Source organism: Petaurus breviceps, unplaced genomic scaffold (assembly GCF_028583685.1).
Source record: "Petaurus breviceps papuanus isolate PSGF00001 unplaced genomic scaffold, PetGlider_PUasm1.0 99, whole genome shotgun sequence".
In the NCBI taxonomy this organism is placed as follows: domain Eukaryota; kingdom Metazoa; phylum Chordata; class Mammalia; order Diprotodontia; family Petauridae; genus Petaurus; species Petaurus breviceps.
In genome coordinates this window covers 26094013-26111653 of record NW_027187465.1, presented here as the reverse complement: position 1 = coordinate 26111653, position 17641 = coordinate 26094013, and the positions used below count along the sequence as shown (strand labels likewise).

The 17641-nt window shown below is 40.9% G+C and overlaps 1 protein-coding gene across 1 annotated transcript in view; it reads right to left on the bottom strand.

Annotated features, from left to right (window-relative positions):
• The window catches only part of DNAH10 (dynein axonemal heavy chain 10), a 172643-nt gene that overhangs the window by 37351 nt on the left and 117651 nt on the right, over positions 1 to 17641 (bottom strand). Inside the window, exons 47-54 of the mRNA XM_069081604.1 lie at positions 14619 to 14712; positions 13667 to 13834; positions 12611 to 12799; positions 11926 to 12097; positions 5194 to 5397; positions 3530 to 3610; positions 1094 to 1291; positions 252 to 413 (exon numbers count right to left, since the gene is read on the bottom strand). Of these exons, the coding sequence (XP_068937705.1) occupies positions 252 to 413; positions 1094 to 1291; positions 3530 to 3610; positions 5194 to 5397; positions 11926 to 12097; positions 12611 to 12799; positions 13667 to 13834; positions 14619 to 14712 (1268 nt within the window). The remainder of the gene's footprint in view (positions 1 to 251; positions 414 to 1093; positions 1292 to 3529; positions 3611 to 5193; positions 5398 to 11925; positions 12098 to 12610; positions 12800 to 13666; positions 13835 to 14618; positions 14713 to 17641) is intronic.

Genomic DNA, 17641 nt, shown 5'->3' with positions numbered 1-17641 from the left:
ACACTGGATGAATAACCAGAAATCAAGCTGATAAGATCATGGAATGGGCAGGAGGGCCAGATGGCCTCTCTGATTTTCCCTAGGTTAATGATTTCATTTGACAACAGTGACTCAATATTCATTCATTCACTCAGAAAGACAGTAGAAGACCCACCAAAGGTACCCTCGCATGATGGCACCCTGGTTGGCTACTCATTTGCTCTGCCTGCCTGCCTGCTTGCCTGCCTAGGACACCTTGGCCTGTTACTTGCCTATTGCCGTGTTTGTTGAGATCTCCTCCAGCAAAGTCTCACAGGCAGCTGACTTCTCGGCAAGGACAATCTTCTGCTCTGCAAGTTTCACGTTCAGCTCATCTAGCTGAATGGTGGCTTCTTTCAGCTTGTCCAGGCCTCCTTCCAGACGTTTGCACTGTGCTGAATGGAACACAAATCAAATGTTCACCAAGAGGAAAATGTAAAACAAAGGTCAAAGGACTTCATTTAAATGACCTCACTCTGATTTTTCTAAGCACAGCAGGGGAGTTGTTGGCTACCAGCGAGCACTCCAGGCTTTGTGGAAACATGAAATAAACCACACCTCCCCCATCAGCACCTTGGGGTCCCAATGCTGTCGGCCAGTCTGATTGTTCTGACCCTGGATTTTAAAAAGCCAAGGGCCAACATGCACCATTTAGAAAGCAAAATAGTGGCTGTGACTGGCAGTGTTTTTAACATCATAATTTCTAAGGCATAATGTAAACAAAACACCCCAAAAGCTCTATCCGGGAACCAAAAATCAAACTAAAAGGCTGACAGCATTCTCGCAGAGCAGTAGAGGAGAAATTCTCCTGAAAACAGATCTTTGGTGGAGCCTGCCTGCTCTGGAAAGCTCTACCATGCTTTCAAAACCCCTATTGAAGAACAAGCTTTTCAGTAACTTTTTTTAAAAGTCGACCGGTCACTGGTTTTGCTCATCACTAGGGAGGGTTCAGTCATGGGCATGGGGCAAGAAGGGAAATGATTATGCCAGCAAGGCAAAGAAAGGACATCAGTAAAGTGTCTTTCGTAAGGGAATTTCTCATCAGGTAGAACTTCCTTCCGCATGTAAATCTTACCTATGTTGAATTGAGTTTTTTCATCCAGTAACTTGGAATAGGTGCTGATGAAATCAAGGTAGTTCTTGGGAGTGACATAGTTGCTTCGTCTCAGTTTCTGAAGGAATTTTGTGCTGTACTCACCAACAGACTCATGGACCATAACAATGTGTCCCACCACGTCTTCTGTGTAATCAGGTGGGATCATTGGGTTATCCTCTAAAGCAAAAGGGCAGAAATGTGAGAGGAATCTCCTGTAGGAATCTGTGTATTGTGTCCTCTTTCTGATAAAGCTGGGCTATAATACTGAGAGAAGCTGAGTGGAACAGTGGACAGAGTGCCAGGTCTAGAGTCAGGAAGACCTGAGTTCAAATCTGGCCTCAGACACTTACTAGTTGTGTGACCCTGGGAAAGTCACTTAGCCCTGTTGGTCTCAGCTTCCTCATCTGTCAAATGAGCTGGAGAAGAAAAGGGTAAACCATGCTAGTATCTTTGCCAAGAAAACCCCAAATAGGGCCACAAAAAGTCAGACACGACTGAAAAAAAGACTTAACAACAACAATGATTCTTAGGCTACAGTGTAGAGAGAGGATGACCATTGTATCTCCCTACAATGAAGGAGATCTGTCGTCCCAGAGATAAAAATTTCTTTGACATGGCAGAGTTTAAATACTATCAAGTATAATTCAAACTTTATGTACAAAGGCACTGGAGACCTAAAACGTCATTCTGTAATTAAATAAATAAAAGTCTAAAGGGCCCCAAATAGTTTCCTGACATCAGGATGGTTCTAAATCTTCCTTCAGTGTTAAGTCTTAGACCTAAAGAGAAACTTTCTCATAGTGAAGGTTTTCCCAACACGGAACAGGATGCCTAAGAAGACACAGCAGGTCCCTTCTTACAAGGGATAAAAAATATCAATAAAATTATTTTTAAAAAATAATACATTTGCCTAGTGTCTTAGAAATCTAATTGGCTTTAAAATAAAAACAGAGCGGAAAAGCTGCCTGCTATTTATTAAACTCATCAATAAAAATATAGCAAGACAAACACAAACATGAATAAATAAGCATACTTGAAAATGTACACCTGTCAGTTTGTGTAATACATTTTAGAAGATTTGGACACTCTTAAAATGGTCACTTCCCCTAGTGATGCCAATCACCACCCAACCACACCCACTCATGTATTACCTTTCTTTGGTCATGACTTCTCATGAGTCCTCCCTACAGGGTCTGGCAGGACTCAGGCAGGACCTTCTCCTGTTCACCTCCTTTTCCAATCAAGAATTTCTGGGTTTGGGGTGTAAGCTTCTTACCCTTCTTGGCTGCAAGCTACTGTGAGTAACATACTGACCCTCCCTTACACCTATCATGCATCTCTTCGTTGACCTTTGGGGTCAGTCACAATTTTGATGCCTCAAAGACTGTGCTGTCCCATGGCTGTAAAGGACAGGCTTACATTTTGAAGTTCTGCATGTTTTTATTGATCATCAGTTTAACAAACAAAATGAATTTACAAAAATAAACTGAAATAAAGTTAGACAACATGATCTTTCAAGGTATCTTAGCTCTAAGCTCTATGATTTCTTTACCGATGAGAAGAGTTATTACCAAACGTAATGTCCAATCTGTGTCTGGTGGCATTGAGTCCCCTTGTGCTTTCTTCCTGTGGCATCGATGCACCTGGTATCCCTAAGTTTTGTCCTGTTCTTGAGTATGTTTTACCTGTGAACTAACTGCTTCAAATCATTCTGGAAGAGGGCTGGAGGCATCACAACAACAGTGAGCAGAGGACTAGATGTGGGGCCAGAAAGCTTTGGGTTCACATCCCCATGTTCTAAACATGTAACCATGGATAAGTCAAGGAACCACTAAGATCTTCCCGATAGGTTTCATACAGATTGATAGTAACAAAAGGGAGATACTGGTTGTAAGGCACTTGTTGACCTTTAAACATCCATCAGTCAATAAACATTTATTAAACTCTTATGTGCCAGGCACTGGTCTAAGTACTATGTGAGTGTTAGTTATAATTATCATCATCATTAAATAAAACTTTGTTGTTGTTCAGTCATTTTCAGTCGTGTCTGACTCTGTTTACTCTATCTGAGGTTTTCCTGTCAGACATATTAGGGTGGCTTGTCATTGCCCTTTCCAGTTCATTTTACAGATGAGGAAACTGAGGCAAAGTGAAGTGACTTGCCCAGGGTCACACAGCTAGGAAGTGTCTAAGGCCAGATTTGAACTCAGGAAGATGAGTCTTCCTGGCTACAGGCCCAGCCCTCTATGTACTGTGCCACTACCTGCCATAAATAAATAAATCTTAGCTCCTTATTATAAAAAAATCACTGATTAGGAATTCAAAAATTCAAAGTTAATTGGAATTCAAAGTTAAAAAGAAAAAATAAATTATCTTATGGTATGCCAAAACTTAAATCACATTATCAACACTTACCTAAAAATGACTGGGCAACAGCAAATAAGGCTTGAGGTGGCCACGGCAAGTACCAGTCAATGCCTGTATTATTTACCAAACCTAAAATAAAAAGTGGACATTGTAAAGATCATTATGCTTCAATAGCATTGACATCTCCACCGCCTTTATTGACCAGTGAGCAGTAATTGAAACATACCAGGGGAAAATTCCATTATTCAGCGGACTTGTAGTTTCCATCACACTGTTAGAAGAAGTATGAGCAGGCCAACCAAACTACTGGCGCCATTGCCTCCTCGGACCCTGCTGGGACAGAGGAACTGGAAGCCAAGAACCCAGGAAGAGGAGGGTTGGCGACTGACCCTGTTTCCAGCCAATCCGCCCACCCCCACCCCAAACCACACCCAGCTATCAGCCAAGGAAGCAGCTGTTGTGGGCAAGCAACCAGGCAACAGACTCTGCGGGTGCCTCCTTAACAATCATGGCTACTGAAGACTCAGAAAAGAGTGTTCTCACCAGCCAAGTCCTCAGTGCCACACAGCAACTCGATGTCAAACATGGACATAGTTTTATCAACTGAAATGACACTGAAGATGTATCTGTATGTCAGCTTTCTCTCCTCTACACCAGCCTTACCATCTGCCCTATAGCTGAACCTACAGATACACACACACACGTATGTTAGTGTGTGTATACTCTTGTATGTATGTATATACATGTGTACGTGTATATGTGGATGGATAGATGGATGGATGGACAGATGGATGGATGGACAGATAGAAAGATAGACAGAAGGGGCGGCCAGGTGGCACAGTGAGTAAGAGCACCAGCCCCAGAGTCGGGATGACCTGGGGATTGAATCCAGGCTAAGATACTTAGCACCACACCCAGAAATAACTGGCCGTGTAACCTTGAACAAGTTACTTAACCCCAATTGCTTAAAAAAAAAATAGAGAGAGAGAGAGAGATTGATAGACAGATAGAGTCTCCCCTCTATTAGAATGTGCAGGTGGCTCAAATCTGGCCTCAGACACTCACTAACTGTGTGACCCTGGGCAAATCCCTTAATCTCTGTTTGCCTTAAACCACTGGAGAAGAAGATGGCAAAGCACTCCAATATCTCTGCCAAGAAAATCTCAAGGACAGTATGGTCCCCAGAGTCATGAAGAGTCAGACACGGCTGAATGATTGAGCAATAACAAATTAGAATGAGAGCTCCTTGAGGTTGGTGTCTGTATAGTCATTCTGGCTCTATTCCCAGCACATAGTGCATTACTTTGCACTAAGAATTAATGTTCAATCAAGGTTTTTTCATTCCTTCAATCAATTAGTCTACTCATACATAAGCAACAGCAAAATTAGGATCCATTAACTAATTTTTTACTTTAAACAGGAGTGTGCAAGGGGGTAATATACATTCTCACAAGTCAGAGCAGCAACAAATAAGGATGAATAAAACCAATTTTTAATCTGCAGAAAAAAGCAGAACTCCAGGGCAGTCCTATTATTCAGAGGAAAGTTGGTATTTAGGGCTCACATTATTTGAATGATTTCCTGAATTTTTCTGATTTGCTTTGCAAATAGTAACCTGACATCAGAGCAAGGAAGTGGGAACCATGCCTAGACTCCAATGCCCAGACCCTGGCAGCAAGGAAACTTAATTGGTCTGACCAAGTGAATTATACCTGGAAAATTTCGACACCGTGTTCTCAGTGTATCACCAACTGGAGACATGCCAAGGACAATGTGAAGGTTATTTGCACTCTTATTGACAAAATATTGCCAGACACTTTCTTTAGCCAATCCTGCACCAGCTTTAGCAGCTTCTTGTCCAATCTGACTTAGAATAGAGTCTTTTTCATCATCTGGAAAAAGTGCTGGCACAATTCCTAGAAAACAATGAAACATATTTTTTGGAAAAATCTATAGCATAGAGTTGTTCAATTCAACACTGCATAAAATATACTGTAGTCCTTTAAAAATTAAAGGAAAGATTAAATACATAGTAGATGGAGGAAAATTTTCAGAGGATATATCAACAAAACTGTTTAAAATTAAAATGAATTGACATTTGGAAAAATATAAAATACCTAGATTAGCAGAATAAGGAAAAGAGAATTTAAATAATTCAATCTCAGAAAAAGAGAGTTAACAAGAAATAAAGGAATTCCCTGAGGCAGTTAGGTGGCTCAGTGAGTAGAGCACCAGCCCTGGAGTCAGGAGGACCTGAGTTCAAATTCGGTCTCAGATACTTAACACTTACTAGCCATATGACCTTGGGCAAGTCACTTAACCCCAATTGCCCTACTTTCCTCCCTCCAAAAAAAAAAAGAAAGAAAGAAATATGTCCCTCAAATTAAACCAAGAAGATCTAAATTAGAGAAAGAAAATTATAGACAAATATCACAAATAAATATCAATGCAAAATTTGAATATTAGCAAAAAAGCTATAACACATATTAAAAAGATTATATACTATGATCATGTTGGATTTATACCCAGAATATAAGGTTAGTTCTTATATTATTATAAATATAACAAACTACACTAGTTAAAAATATGACAGATTACATTAATAACACAAACAATAAAAATGATGTGATACAAAAATGCAGAAAACTTTTTGATAAAACACAACACCTCTTTATGTTAAAAAAAAACATTAAAGAGAAGAGAAATAAATGAGTCATTAATATGGTAAATAGCATCCATATAAAACCAAGATCAAGCATTATCTATATAATGGAGTAACACTAGAAGCATTCCAATAAAATCAGAGTAAAGCAAGACTGTTCTTTGTGACCACTGTGACTTGCAAATGTTCTATAAATGCTAGTTATTACAATAAAATAAGAAACAGAAACTCAAGGAATAAGCAAAATATCTTTTTTTGCAGATAACACAATGGTTTACTTAGGGAATCTTAGAGAGTCAATTTAAAAAATAACGGAAAGACCTTATAAAAAGAGTGAGATTTGAGCCAGATCTCAAAAAATAGGTAGGATTTTTATAAAAGGAATCAGGTGATCAATCAATAAGCATTTATTAAGTGCCTACTGTGTGCCAGCCACTATACTAGGTGCTGGGGATGCAAATATAGGGAATGAAACAATGTTTACCGTCAGGGAGATAACATTCTTTTTTTTTTTGGAGGGGGGAAGACAAGGCAATTAGGGTTACATGACTTGCCCAAAGTCACACAGCTAGTAAGTATGTCAAGTGTTTGAGGCCGGATTTGAACTCAGGTCCTCCTGACTCCAGGGCCAGTGCTCTATTCACTGTGCCCATCTAGTTGCCCCAAGATTACATTCTAATGAAGAAAGTAGGAAGAAGAGGGATAGCATTTCAAAGTAGAGGGAATGGTTCAGATGAAGTTGTAGAAGTGGGAGTTAGTATGTAAAAGTTGATGGTTAGGCTGGGGGGAAGAATGGCAGACAAGGTTGGGATGCAAGGAAACCGGGCTGTGGATTTTTTCATCATAGTCATACGTCAGACAGACAGCAGAATGTGGTGGATGAAGGGCTAATCTTGTAGTCTTAAAGATACAGGTTTAGGGCCACATGACCATGGGCAAGTGTTAGCATCCTCTGGCAATTTTCCAAGACTATAAATTACACAGTCCATGGAGAAAATGTCCACATTGTTGGGAGGAACAGGAATTCTTGACAACAAAGCTATGATAGGTCCCAACTCTAAAAACTTTGAGAAGAGCACAGGCTCTGGGGTCAGAGGTCCTGTGTTTGAATGCCATCTCTATCACTTCCTACTTGTGAGACCATGTAAAGGCAGTTCATTGAACTCCTATGGGTTTCCATATACCTACCTCTAATACAAAGAGGTGGGAACAGACAGTTTTTAAGGTCCTTGCCAATTCTAGATCTGTGATACTGTGATCCCAGCATGGGCTATACAGAAAATGCTACCTTTTATTAAAAGGAAGCGATATTCTATTTGCTAAAACTTACACACTTCCTGCCTCTGTGGCCACAGACAATTCACCTTATCACCCTGGGACTCAGATGTCTCCTCCAGATCTAGACCCAGGATCTTTGAGTCACCAGGACACAGTTTATAACCCACTAGAGGCTGAAATGTGCCCTGAGAAGACAAAGTGGTAAAATCTCAGTGAATCTACAGACACATCCTGTCTCGGTGGGGTTTGATCCAGAGATTGTTGGGGCCTCAGAAAACAGAATCCATTCTTAGCCTTTCCATGACCCACACCCCAAAAGGCTGCTCTTAATCACTGCAGAAATGATACCACAAAGTGTGGTCAGATTTGTTTCTGTATGTCTGTAATGATTTCTCCACATGCCTCCTCCCCTCCACAGTCAGTCAGGCTGCTCAGATCAATTCAATTCGACCAGCCCTTGTGAAGTGGTGAGTGTGAAAAGCATAGAAAGACAGGAACAGAAGAGTCACTGACCTTGAGGAGCCTACATTCTACCTGGGGGGATGGAGGGGACAGGCCAGAGGTGCACAGGTAGGAAAATAGCAACTGGGGGGGGGGGGGGCCGATGGCAGAGGACTTCTGCGCGGCTCCTGCTTCCACCTCTGCCAATTCATGTAAAAAATGACTCTAAACAAACTTTGGAGCTGCAGAACCCACAAAATGACAGAGACAAACTAACTTCCCGCTGAAGACAGTCTGGCAGACCAGCAGGAAGGGGCCAGCTCAGTGCTCTGGGAGCCAAGCCCAGCCCCGAGTGAGCTGGAGGTTTTAACCTCAGGGCATCCACAACCAGTCACTGGCTAGAAGGTCTTCAGATCACCAGCAGCTGTGGTGGTTTCCAGAATTATCAACCCATAGATGCTAAGGACAAAGTGAGAGGTCAGTGCAGTGTGGACTTTGTGAACCAGGAGTCTGGGAGTGCAGTTTGGTCTTTGCCCCCTAGAAGGAGAAGTGGCTGAGGCACCACAGCTGTGCAGCCAACACCTTGTGGCTGCTTCATAGCTTCTGGCCTGCAGATTGTAGGGGGACCAAGCAACCAGTCTGAGGGGTAATATTTAACCTGCTTGGATCTGGATCACTGTCTAGGGTGCAGGTCCTGGGGTGTGTGACCAGTTTTCCAAAGTGTATGGAGACTTCAGAGAGGGCAGCCAACTAATAGCTACTGCAGCTGAGAAAACTCCAGCATTCGGGACAAAGCTTCCCTCTCTGGTAGCAGAGTTCTACTGTGGCAAAAATTCAAAAGTCAAATAATTGAGTGGCAACATGAGCAACCAAAGGAAGCAAAGCAAGCACAGCAATCTGACTGAAAACCAAGTAAGAGAAGTGGAGGAAAAATTGGGAAGAGAAATGAAAATGATGCGAGAAAATTATGAAATGAGAGTCAACATCCTGACTGAAGAAAATAACACCTTAAAAAATAGACTAACTCAAATGGCAAAAGAGGCTCAAAAAGCCAATGAGGAGAAGAATGCCTTAAAAAGCCATATTTGCCAGATGGAAAAAGAATCTCAAAAGCTCACTGAAGAGAATCATTCCTTCAGAATTAGATTGGAGCAAATGGAAGCTAGTGACTTTATGAGAAATCTAGATACTATTAAACAGATCTAAACAAATGAAAAAATAGAAGGCAATGTGAAATATCTCATTGGAAAAACCACTGACCTGGAAAATAGGTGCAGGAGAGACAATTTAAAAATTATTGGACTACCTGAAAGCCATGATCAAAAAAAGAAGCTAGAAATCATCCTTCAAGAAATTCTCAATGAGAATTGCTCTGATGTTTTAGAATCAGAGGGCAAAATAGAGGTTGAAAGAATCCACATCACCTCTTGAAAAAGATCCCAAAAAGAAAACTCCTAGGAATATTATAGCCAGGTGCTGGAGTTCCCAGATCAAGGAGAAAATATTATAAGCAGCCAGGAAGAAACAATTTGAATATTGTGGAAACACAATCAGGATAACACAGGATCTAGCAGCTTCTACACTGAGAGATCGAACATGATATTCTGGAGATCAAAGGAGCTGTGATTAAAGAATCACCTACCCAGCAAAACTGAGTATCATGTTTCAGAGGAAAATATGGTCATTCAATGGAATAGAGGACTTTCAAGCATTCTTGATTAAAAAGCCAGAGTTGAATAAAAAATTAGACATTCAGATATAAGAAGCATGAGAAGGTAAACAGGGAAAAGAAATCATAAAGAACTTATCAAAGTTGAACTATTTATATTCCTACATCAAAAAATGATAATTGTAACTTATGAAACTTTTCTCAGTATGAGAATAGTTGAAGGGAATAGAAATGTGTATGTATGTATATATATATATATATACATATATATGTCTATATAGGAGGGTATATGGGTATATGAATAGATATGTGAGTGTGTGTGTACATATATATATATACATATATATATATATGTAAAGTTATACATAGACAGGGCACAGGACCAATTGAATAGGAAGGGATGATACTTAAAAGTTGAAATTAAGAGGTGAGAGAGGAATATAGTGAGAGGAGATGGGGAGAGACAGAATGGGGTAAATTATCTCATATAAAAGAGGCAAGGGAAAACTGTTACAATAGAGGGTAAGAACAGGAAGGGAAAAGGGAATGGGTCAACCTTACTCTCATTGAATTTGGCTTAGGAAGGGAATGACATACACACTAAATAGGGTATCTCATCCTACAGGAGAGTAGGGGGGAAGGGGATGAGAGGGGGGATGACAGAAGAGAGGGCAGGCTGGGGGTGGGGAGGGAAGTTGGAAGCACACACTTTTGAAAAGGGACAGGATCAAAGTAGAGAATAGAACAAGTTGGGGGTGGGATAGCATGTAGGGAAATATAGTCAGTCTTTCACAATATATACACTATGGAAATGTTTTGTGTAGCTACACATGTACAACCTATATTGAATTGCTTATCTTCCCAGTAAGGGTGGGTAATGAGGGAGGAAGGGAAAGCATCTGGAATTCAAAGTTTTAAAATCAAAAGTTTAAAATATATATATATATTATTATGATTATTATTTTACATGCAACTGGGAAATAAGATATACAGTCCCTGGGGCATAGAGATTCACTGTGCCCTACTGGAAAGTCAGAGCAGGGATGGGGGAAGATATAGGAAAGAGCAGATTGGGGTAGGGTATATTCAATGGGATTGCTGTTTTGGGGTGGTGGGTAGGGGAAAAATGGGGAGAAAATTTTTAACTCCAAATCTTATGGAAATGAATGATGTAAACTAAAAATAAACATAAAATTTAATTCCAAAAAAAAAAAAAGGAAAAGAAAACGGCAACTGAACAGAGACATAAGGTTTGTGTGTTGCTGGAACTTCAGAGGTAAGCTTACAAACTAGATCACCAAGGTTCATTTCTTCTCTAATAATATTAATTCATACTTGTGTGGCACAGGTAGATTGGTCTGGGGGTCCTCAGAGAATATACAAATATTCCCCCTTGGTTCCAGGCCAAGAAAATACTTGGGCTTCCACAAAGAAAAGCTTTGGGGAGCCAGTTTCTGACCATCCAAGACTGAGAGGATTATAGTGTGGTAATATCTTCTAATTGGCTGTAAAACCACAAGTGAGGACTCTTCAGTTGGTGAGCCAGAACTCAGGGTGTCTCTCTCTGTCCTCTGTCTCTGTCTCTGTCTCTCTTTCTCTCTGTCTCTGTCTCTCTTTATCTCTATTTTTCTCTCTCTGTCTCTGTGTCTCTCTGTCTCTGTCTGTCTCTCTGTCTGTCTGTCTGTCGCTCTGTCTGTCTCTCTCTCTCTCTTTCTCTCTCTCTCTCTTCTACTAGATCATAGAATCCTGTGTGTATGTGCATGATAGAGTTGTAGGTGTGCAGAGAGGTGGGGAAGAGAAGATGGAGTGCCCACTGAGGACTCCAACCTGTGCATCTAAGGCCTAAGAGAGGGAATGAAACCAGAGTAGGTGCTATAACAGGCATAGTGTTTCACAGTTTACAAAGTTCATTCCTCAGGAAACCCCTGTGAGGTTGATAATGAAAACGGTTATACAGGCAGAGCAATTAATAATGGTCCTCATCTGCAGATGAAGAAACCAAGGTTGTGAGACGTGAGGAGATTTGTCCACAGTCATGTAGTTAGGTAGCAGCAGAATTAGGATTCAAACTCATGTCTTCTGACTCTAACATCAAACTCCAAAATTCCTGGATTGAAAGCTCTACATAGGCAACCACAGAAATCCTCAGACTCTGATTCAGTATCAAAGAAACCAGGGACTACTAGAATGGTTGCCAGATGGGGCAGTAAATCAACGTATCCCTCAGAAAGCTGCCTAACAGAGCTCAAGTGGATAAATATTTGAGATCAAACAGTCAATCAACTAACAAGCATTTAATAAAAACTTACTATGTGATAGGCACCATCTCTGGTGCTGCGGAAATGAAAAGTTCTTATGTTCTAATGGGGAAGAGACAACATCTCTCTACATTACCTGATGTTAACATGTTGTTGATGAGCTCCAAGAACCCTTCCTCTGCCACATGGGCATCTGTGAATAAGAAAATCATCAACTTGTTCTCAATTCCAAGTTTTATATAGAGGTTCTTGAGATCTTCTCGGAGATTATTTTCAGAATACCCTCGACTTAAAACAATTTCAAACACCTGATAACATAAAAATACAATGTATTAGACACTAGAAAGTTAAGGTTAATGTGACTTAATTGACTGTGAAACAAATCCAAATATAAACATGTGAACAAATGTAAAATGCATTGTTTGTGTTCAATATTTCCTTTGGTTGGTTGAGGCAGAGCAAACAATAATTCATTTGATTCAATTCAACAAGTAGACACTGAGGGTACCTAAACACACATGCAAACAGTCCCTCCCCTCCAGGGACCTACTTGGACATCTCATATGCTGAGAAAGGATGAAATTAGAGCAGTTTGTGTCAATGACTGTAAAATTTTCCAAAGAACCAAAGCAAGAGGCCTAGGATTCTCCATTCCAGATAAAAGACAAGATCTTAAGATATTCACAGAGAGGCTGTTAAAGCAGCAGTTGTCAGATTCTTAAAAGGAGCACAAACTCAGCTTCACAATCCAGGGAAGCCTTGATTTACAGTGGCTCCAACACTGGAATCCACTGCAGAGGAGCCATCGGCACGGTACGAACCTGACAGCCTGCGGTGAACGCGGCCAGCCTCGCCAGGGACTGCTTTCCAGAGCCCCCCACCCCAACCAGCAGCGCGTGGCCCCCATCCATTCGAATAATCCGATGGACTCGAATCAGGTGCTCCAAAGCATCATCAAAGAGAACCAGGTTCATCTTGGTGTTGCTTTCATTATACTCTTCAAGAATTTCCTGGGCAAAAAAAGAAGACAAGTATTAACAGTACAGATGCTTTTACGTAATGGAGGTGATAAAGACAAGCCAAAGAATTTAACTATTTATATGACAAATATTCATTATCCTGAACCTTAAACCTATTATTTGTGGGAGAAAACATTTTCCATACCCACAATTTCATCATTTTAGGGAATTTCCCAGGGAGAAAACTCTTGCTACCACTGCAGATCACTTGCTCTGCAAATTAGTCTTAAAGGAGGGATTCTTCACTGGTTTTCTGTCAACACGGAGCCCTTTGGCAGTCTGGAAAAGTCTAAGGACCCTCCATCTCAGAATAGTGTTTTTAAATGTATAATAGGATTATTAAATAAATCATTATATTGAGATACAGTTATCAGAATGTAAAAATCAAAAACAAATTTCATCATACAGATGAGTCTTAGGGAGTTGCCAGGGTAAGAGACTTGCCTAGGGTCACACATCAGAGTTAAAGACTTGAACCCAGGTCTTCTGACTTCAAGGCCAGTCTCATATCTACTACACTACATTTGGTTTTGTTGAATCAAATTATTGGCACAGAATGAGAAATAAGCCACATTTCACTTCAGAACAGGATCTCTAGAAGCACTACCCCATTTGGTGTGCAGATGGTCAAAGCTGGAAGTTTTCTGTGCTAACTCTCTTTTTCATGCATCTATTAATATGTAATTCCCCTCTATATCCCCCTGCCCAGGAGCTCAGCTTATGAAAGGAAAATGATGATAAGGTGAATGGAAGGGCCAGGACCCAAACTCATGCACTGTCATCCACCATCTTCAGACTGACTGTCAGGTTGTTGCCATGGAGAAAAGGCCGCCTTAAAGATGACCAGCTGGACCATACCTGGAAAAGAGCTTTTGCAGCTTCATAATCCTGGATGTCTTCATAAATCCGAGGCTCTCCTTCATGCAAGGCCATCCTAAAATCTCCAAAGAGTATAGGATCTCTCATGACAAATTCCAAGTCCTCTGCAAAATGTTCCTGAACCAAGGTCTGGATATGTTCTTGTACCTGACAAAAGAAGACAGAGTAAGAAACAAAGCAAGGGTGACTAACACCAGGCCAAAAAGGAATGTTTACCAGCAAATTAGCTAAAATTCAAGTGGTATTTCCATGCAATTAATAGTAACAACAACTAGAATTTCTTTTTTTTTTTGCTTTTTTTGGAGGGCAGTTGGGGTTAAGTGACTTTCTTAAGGTCACATGACTAGTTTTTTTGTGTGTTAAATGTCTAAGGTCAAATTTGAACTCAGGTCCTCCTGATTCCAGTGCTACCTAGCCGCCCTTATGTGCTTTCTTTAGGTTTGCAAAGCAGTTTACATATGTTCATTCATTCAGTTGTCACAAAAACTCTAGAAGGTAGGTACTATTATTATCCCCATTTTACAGAAGAGGAAAATGAGGCTGAGAGATTTAGTGACTTGCCAAGGGTTATACAGCTATTAAGTGTCTTCAGACAAGATTGAAAATCAGATCTTGACTCTAGCTCCAGTGCTCTCAACCCCACTGCCATCTGGCTATCACTTCAAGCAGAATTTGGATGAATGTTTTGTCTGTGGCTTCACTTTTTTCCAATAAAAAGGTACTAAATAATGTAGCCTTCCTGTGTGCACTTATCTCTCGTTATTGCGTGATTCTGAGTTGGTTGGTTTCTCAGCCATCCACGTAATATCCAAAAAAAAATCTCTCACAAATCCAGGATTTTTGGCCTTTTGCACTAATGTATCAATACTATGAGTGAGTAAATCAACACGGTTACAGTCATACGTTCATAATTGCATTTAGGGATACTAACCAAAGTCTTGTCGTATTCGTTAATTAATCTGTCATGGAAAACTCTCAAACACTCATTTCTCCAGACTCTCACCATCTGTGATACTATCTGAAACCTGAATGTAGAGAACACAAACAGCTTGGATATAAAGTTAAAGAGCAGAGCTCAAAAAAACAGTCACTTTTATTAAAATGAGAACTTCTGAAATGTAAAAAAAAAAAAAAACCACTATTGGGAACAGAGCTAATGATGAACTTCCTATCTTTCATCTAGTTTAACCTTTTCTGCATCGTGGATCTTTTTGCCAGCCTGGCAAAGACTACCAACACCTCAGAAACATGGTTTTAAATGCATAAAATAAAATATGTAGGGTTCCAATGGTAACCAATTATATTGGAATATAGCTACCACATTTTTTTAAAAGTTCCCAGATTAAGAAACTCTGCTCTAAAATTTAACATAAAGAGAATAATACTCAGAAAGAAACACATTAATAATTTTCTGGGACGAAGAGTAATGAAATTCTTCCATTTCCCTTTATAGCCCAACACATTTGTAGAATCTAGAATATAACAGTGAAACCCGAGCCTCAAGACTCATTGGCACGGGGCTCTCTCCTCACTGGTGGGTAGTGATTACTCAATGTCCCCACACCTGCATGATAGGCAGGCCAGAGTTGGCAAGAACAAGAAAGAAGCATTCTTCTTCCTTCCTGCTTCTTGAGGTTCCAGATTCTTCTGGATTCCAGCTATGAGAGAGAAAATCTGTGATGCCAACCTCTCTTTGGGGTGATAAAGGGAGAGAAAGACTGGGGAAAAGTTGACATAAGAGCAGATGAAAATCTCCATCATGTTGCTAACCACAGCTTGTTACACTTGAGACTTTGGAGAATTTCCCCTTTGGGTAAGATCTGGGACTCTCTCTTGATTAAGCTAAGTTACCTCATTCCCAATGGGAGAGCTCCTTCAATCTGCATTGCCTTATCTATATATATTCTCATATGTATATTTTCCCTGATTTTTATTTTACTATCAACCTAGATATATTTCTTTGAAATTTGTCATGCATGTTCATTGTGAAACTGGTATTTAGTTAGGAAGGGAGTCAAGTCCTAGATTCCTTTTCTCTGTTTGCAAATAGAGATCAGGAGTTTAACATGAACCTTAAAAATTATGTCCTCTAGACTAACAATATTTAATTTATAATTATTATCTCATTTGATCCTCTCTACCTCTCTACCCTGCAAGGGAGATGCTATTATTATCCTCATTATACAGATGAGGAAATTGAGGCAAGCAAGGGTGAAGTGTCTCACCCAGGGTCACACAAATATCTGAGGCTGGATTTGAACTCAGGCATTCCTGACTCCAAGCCCAGGGCTCTGTGCACCACTGTGCCCCCTAGCTGCCACTAGAAGGACCCCTCTACTCTTACAAGTAGAGAAAAAAGAGAAGTTCTTCTTGAAGAGGAGGGGGGCAGCAGCTGTTCATCTTCCCAGGGATAATGGTGCCATGAGGTGAGAGGGGAAAGGCAGAGCAGCAGAAGCTGGAAACTCCCTCCTCTGGGCTAAGTGGATAGCCACTTGTCGACCTGTCAGGACCTGAGGGGCTTGGTATAGAACCTAACGGAGAGCTCCTCCCCAAGACTACTATCCACTTCTCATGTGCTGTGCTGGCACCAATTACACTGCCAGAAAGAGCTTAGAAAGAATTGCCAAAGATAATGAAATCTCAGACAAGAAACTGGAGGCCAGAGGGGGCCTTCAAAAGGCATTCTCCTCACTGTGAACGACAGGGTGCAAAAGAGAAAAACTCACCTGGGAAGAGAACTGCTGGCTAAGAAGGGGATTTGGCTTGTGGGACTGTGGCTTAAAATGTAAACTCCACAGACTCCAATCCAGTCCAACCCAAATCAACATTTAGTAATTACCTACTATGTTCCAGGTACTGAGCTATACACTGGAGACAGAATTAATGAAAAGGAATGATCGTCACTGTTCTAAAGGAGCTTACATTCTAAAGTGGGTGACAAAATGCAGAAGGAGGAAAGAAAGGGGAGGGGGCACCAGGAAGACCCCACAGCAGGGGGGCATCTTGTTCCCTGGAAGTGAAGCCAGTCAGGGCAGCAGATGCAAACTAAAATGAGCTGAATCCACTTTCTGCCCTCTATGAAGGAGGAGTTTGGAATGCCTCCAATGAGAGGGGAGACAAGGCTCCTGGGGGAAGGTGGTTTCAGCAAAGGTTTGAGTCCATAACTTGGTGGTGAAGGATCGACGACAACAGCAAATGATGACCTTAACCTGGGAGGGGTGGGAGCTGGGCATGGGAGCAGATGCGAAGTGTATTCCAGAATACACAGGACAAAGGCTAATAAGAATGTATTTGCCTGGGTTCTTGCAAATCTAATAACCAAAGGGGCTTTAAACTGAAAAAGGAAGGGAGAGGGAGAAAACTGCCGACATATATCCACCAAGCTAGGTAACAATAGAAAACAATGACAATTTAGGAAGAATAGCAGTTCAGACACCAAGAAGTTCATAGGAGACAAAATCCAAGAAAAGAGCTAAATGGCCAAAGTTTAGGCAACCAGCAAGGAAAACTAGAGCTCCTAATATAAGAAGGCAAATTTCTTCAAAGGTCCCTTGATAAGTAGCACTGGGGAGGAGTGAAGGCAACGGCCCTGAACGGGTACACCTTATTCAAAAGAAACAGACTAAGCTAAAAAAAAAGGGGGGGGAGGGGGTGCTATTAGGAAGGTATATCATTCAAGAACATCCGGGAGCCAGAAGTAAGAAGTATTTGGATGGAGCACCATGGAAGCCAAAACAGCAGTGATATTGTCATTGGGACACACTTCAGAGCACCTAGACAGAAGGGGGAAAGGGATAACTTCAGGAAATAGATTACAAGCCCATCACAGAGGCTGTCTATCTGTCTCTCTCTTTTCTTTCTCTCCTCTCTCTTCTCTCTCCCTTCTCTCTTCTCTTTCTCCCCCTCCCCTTACACACACACACACACACACACACACACACACACACACACACA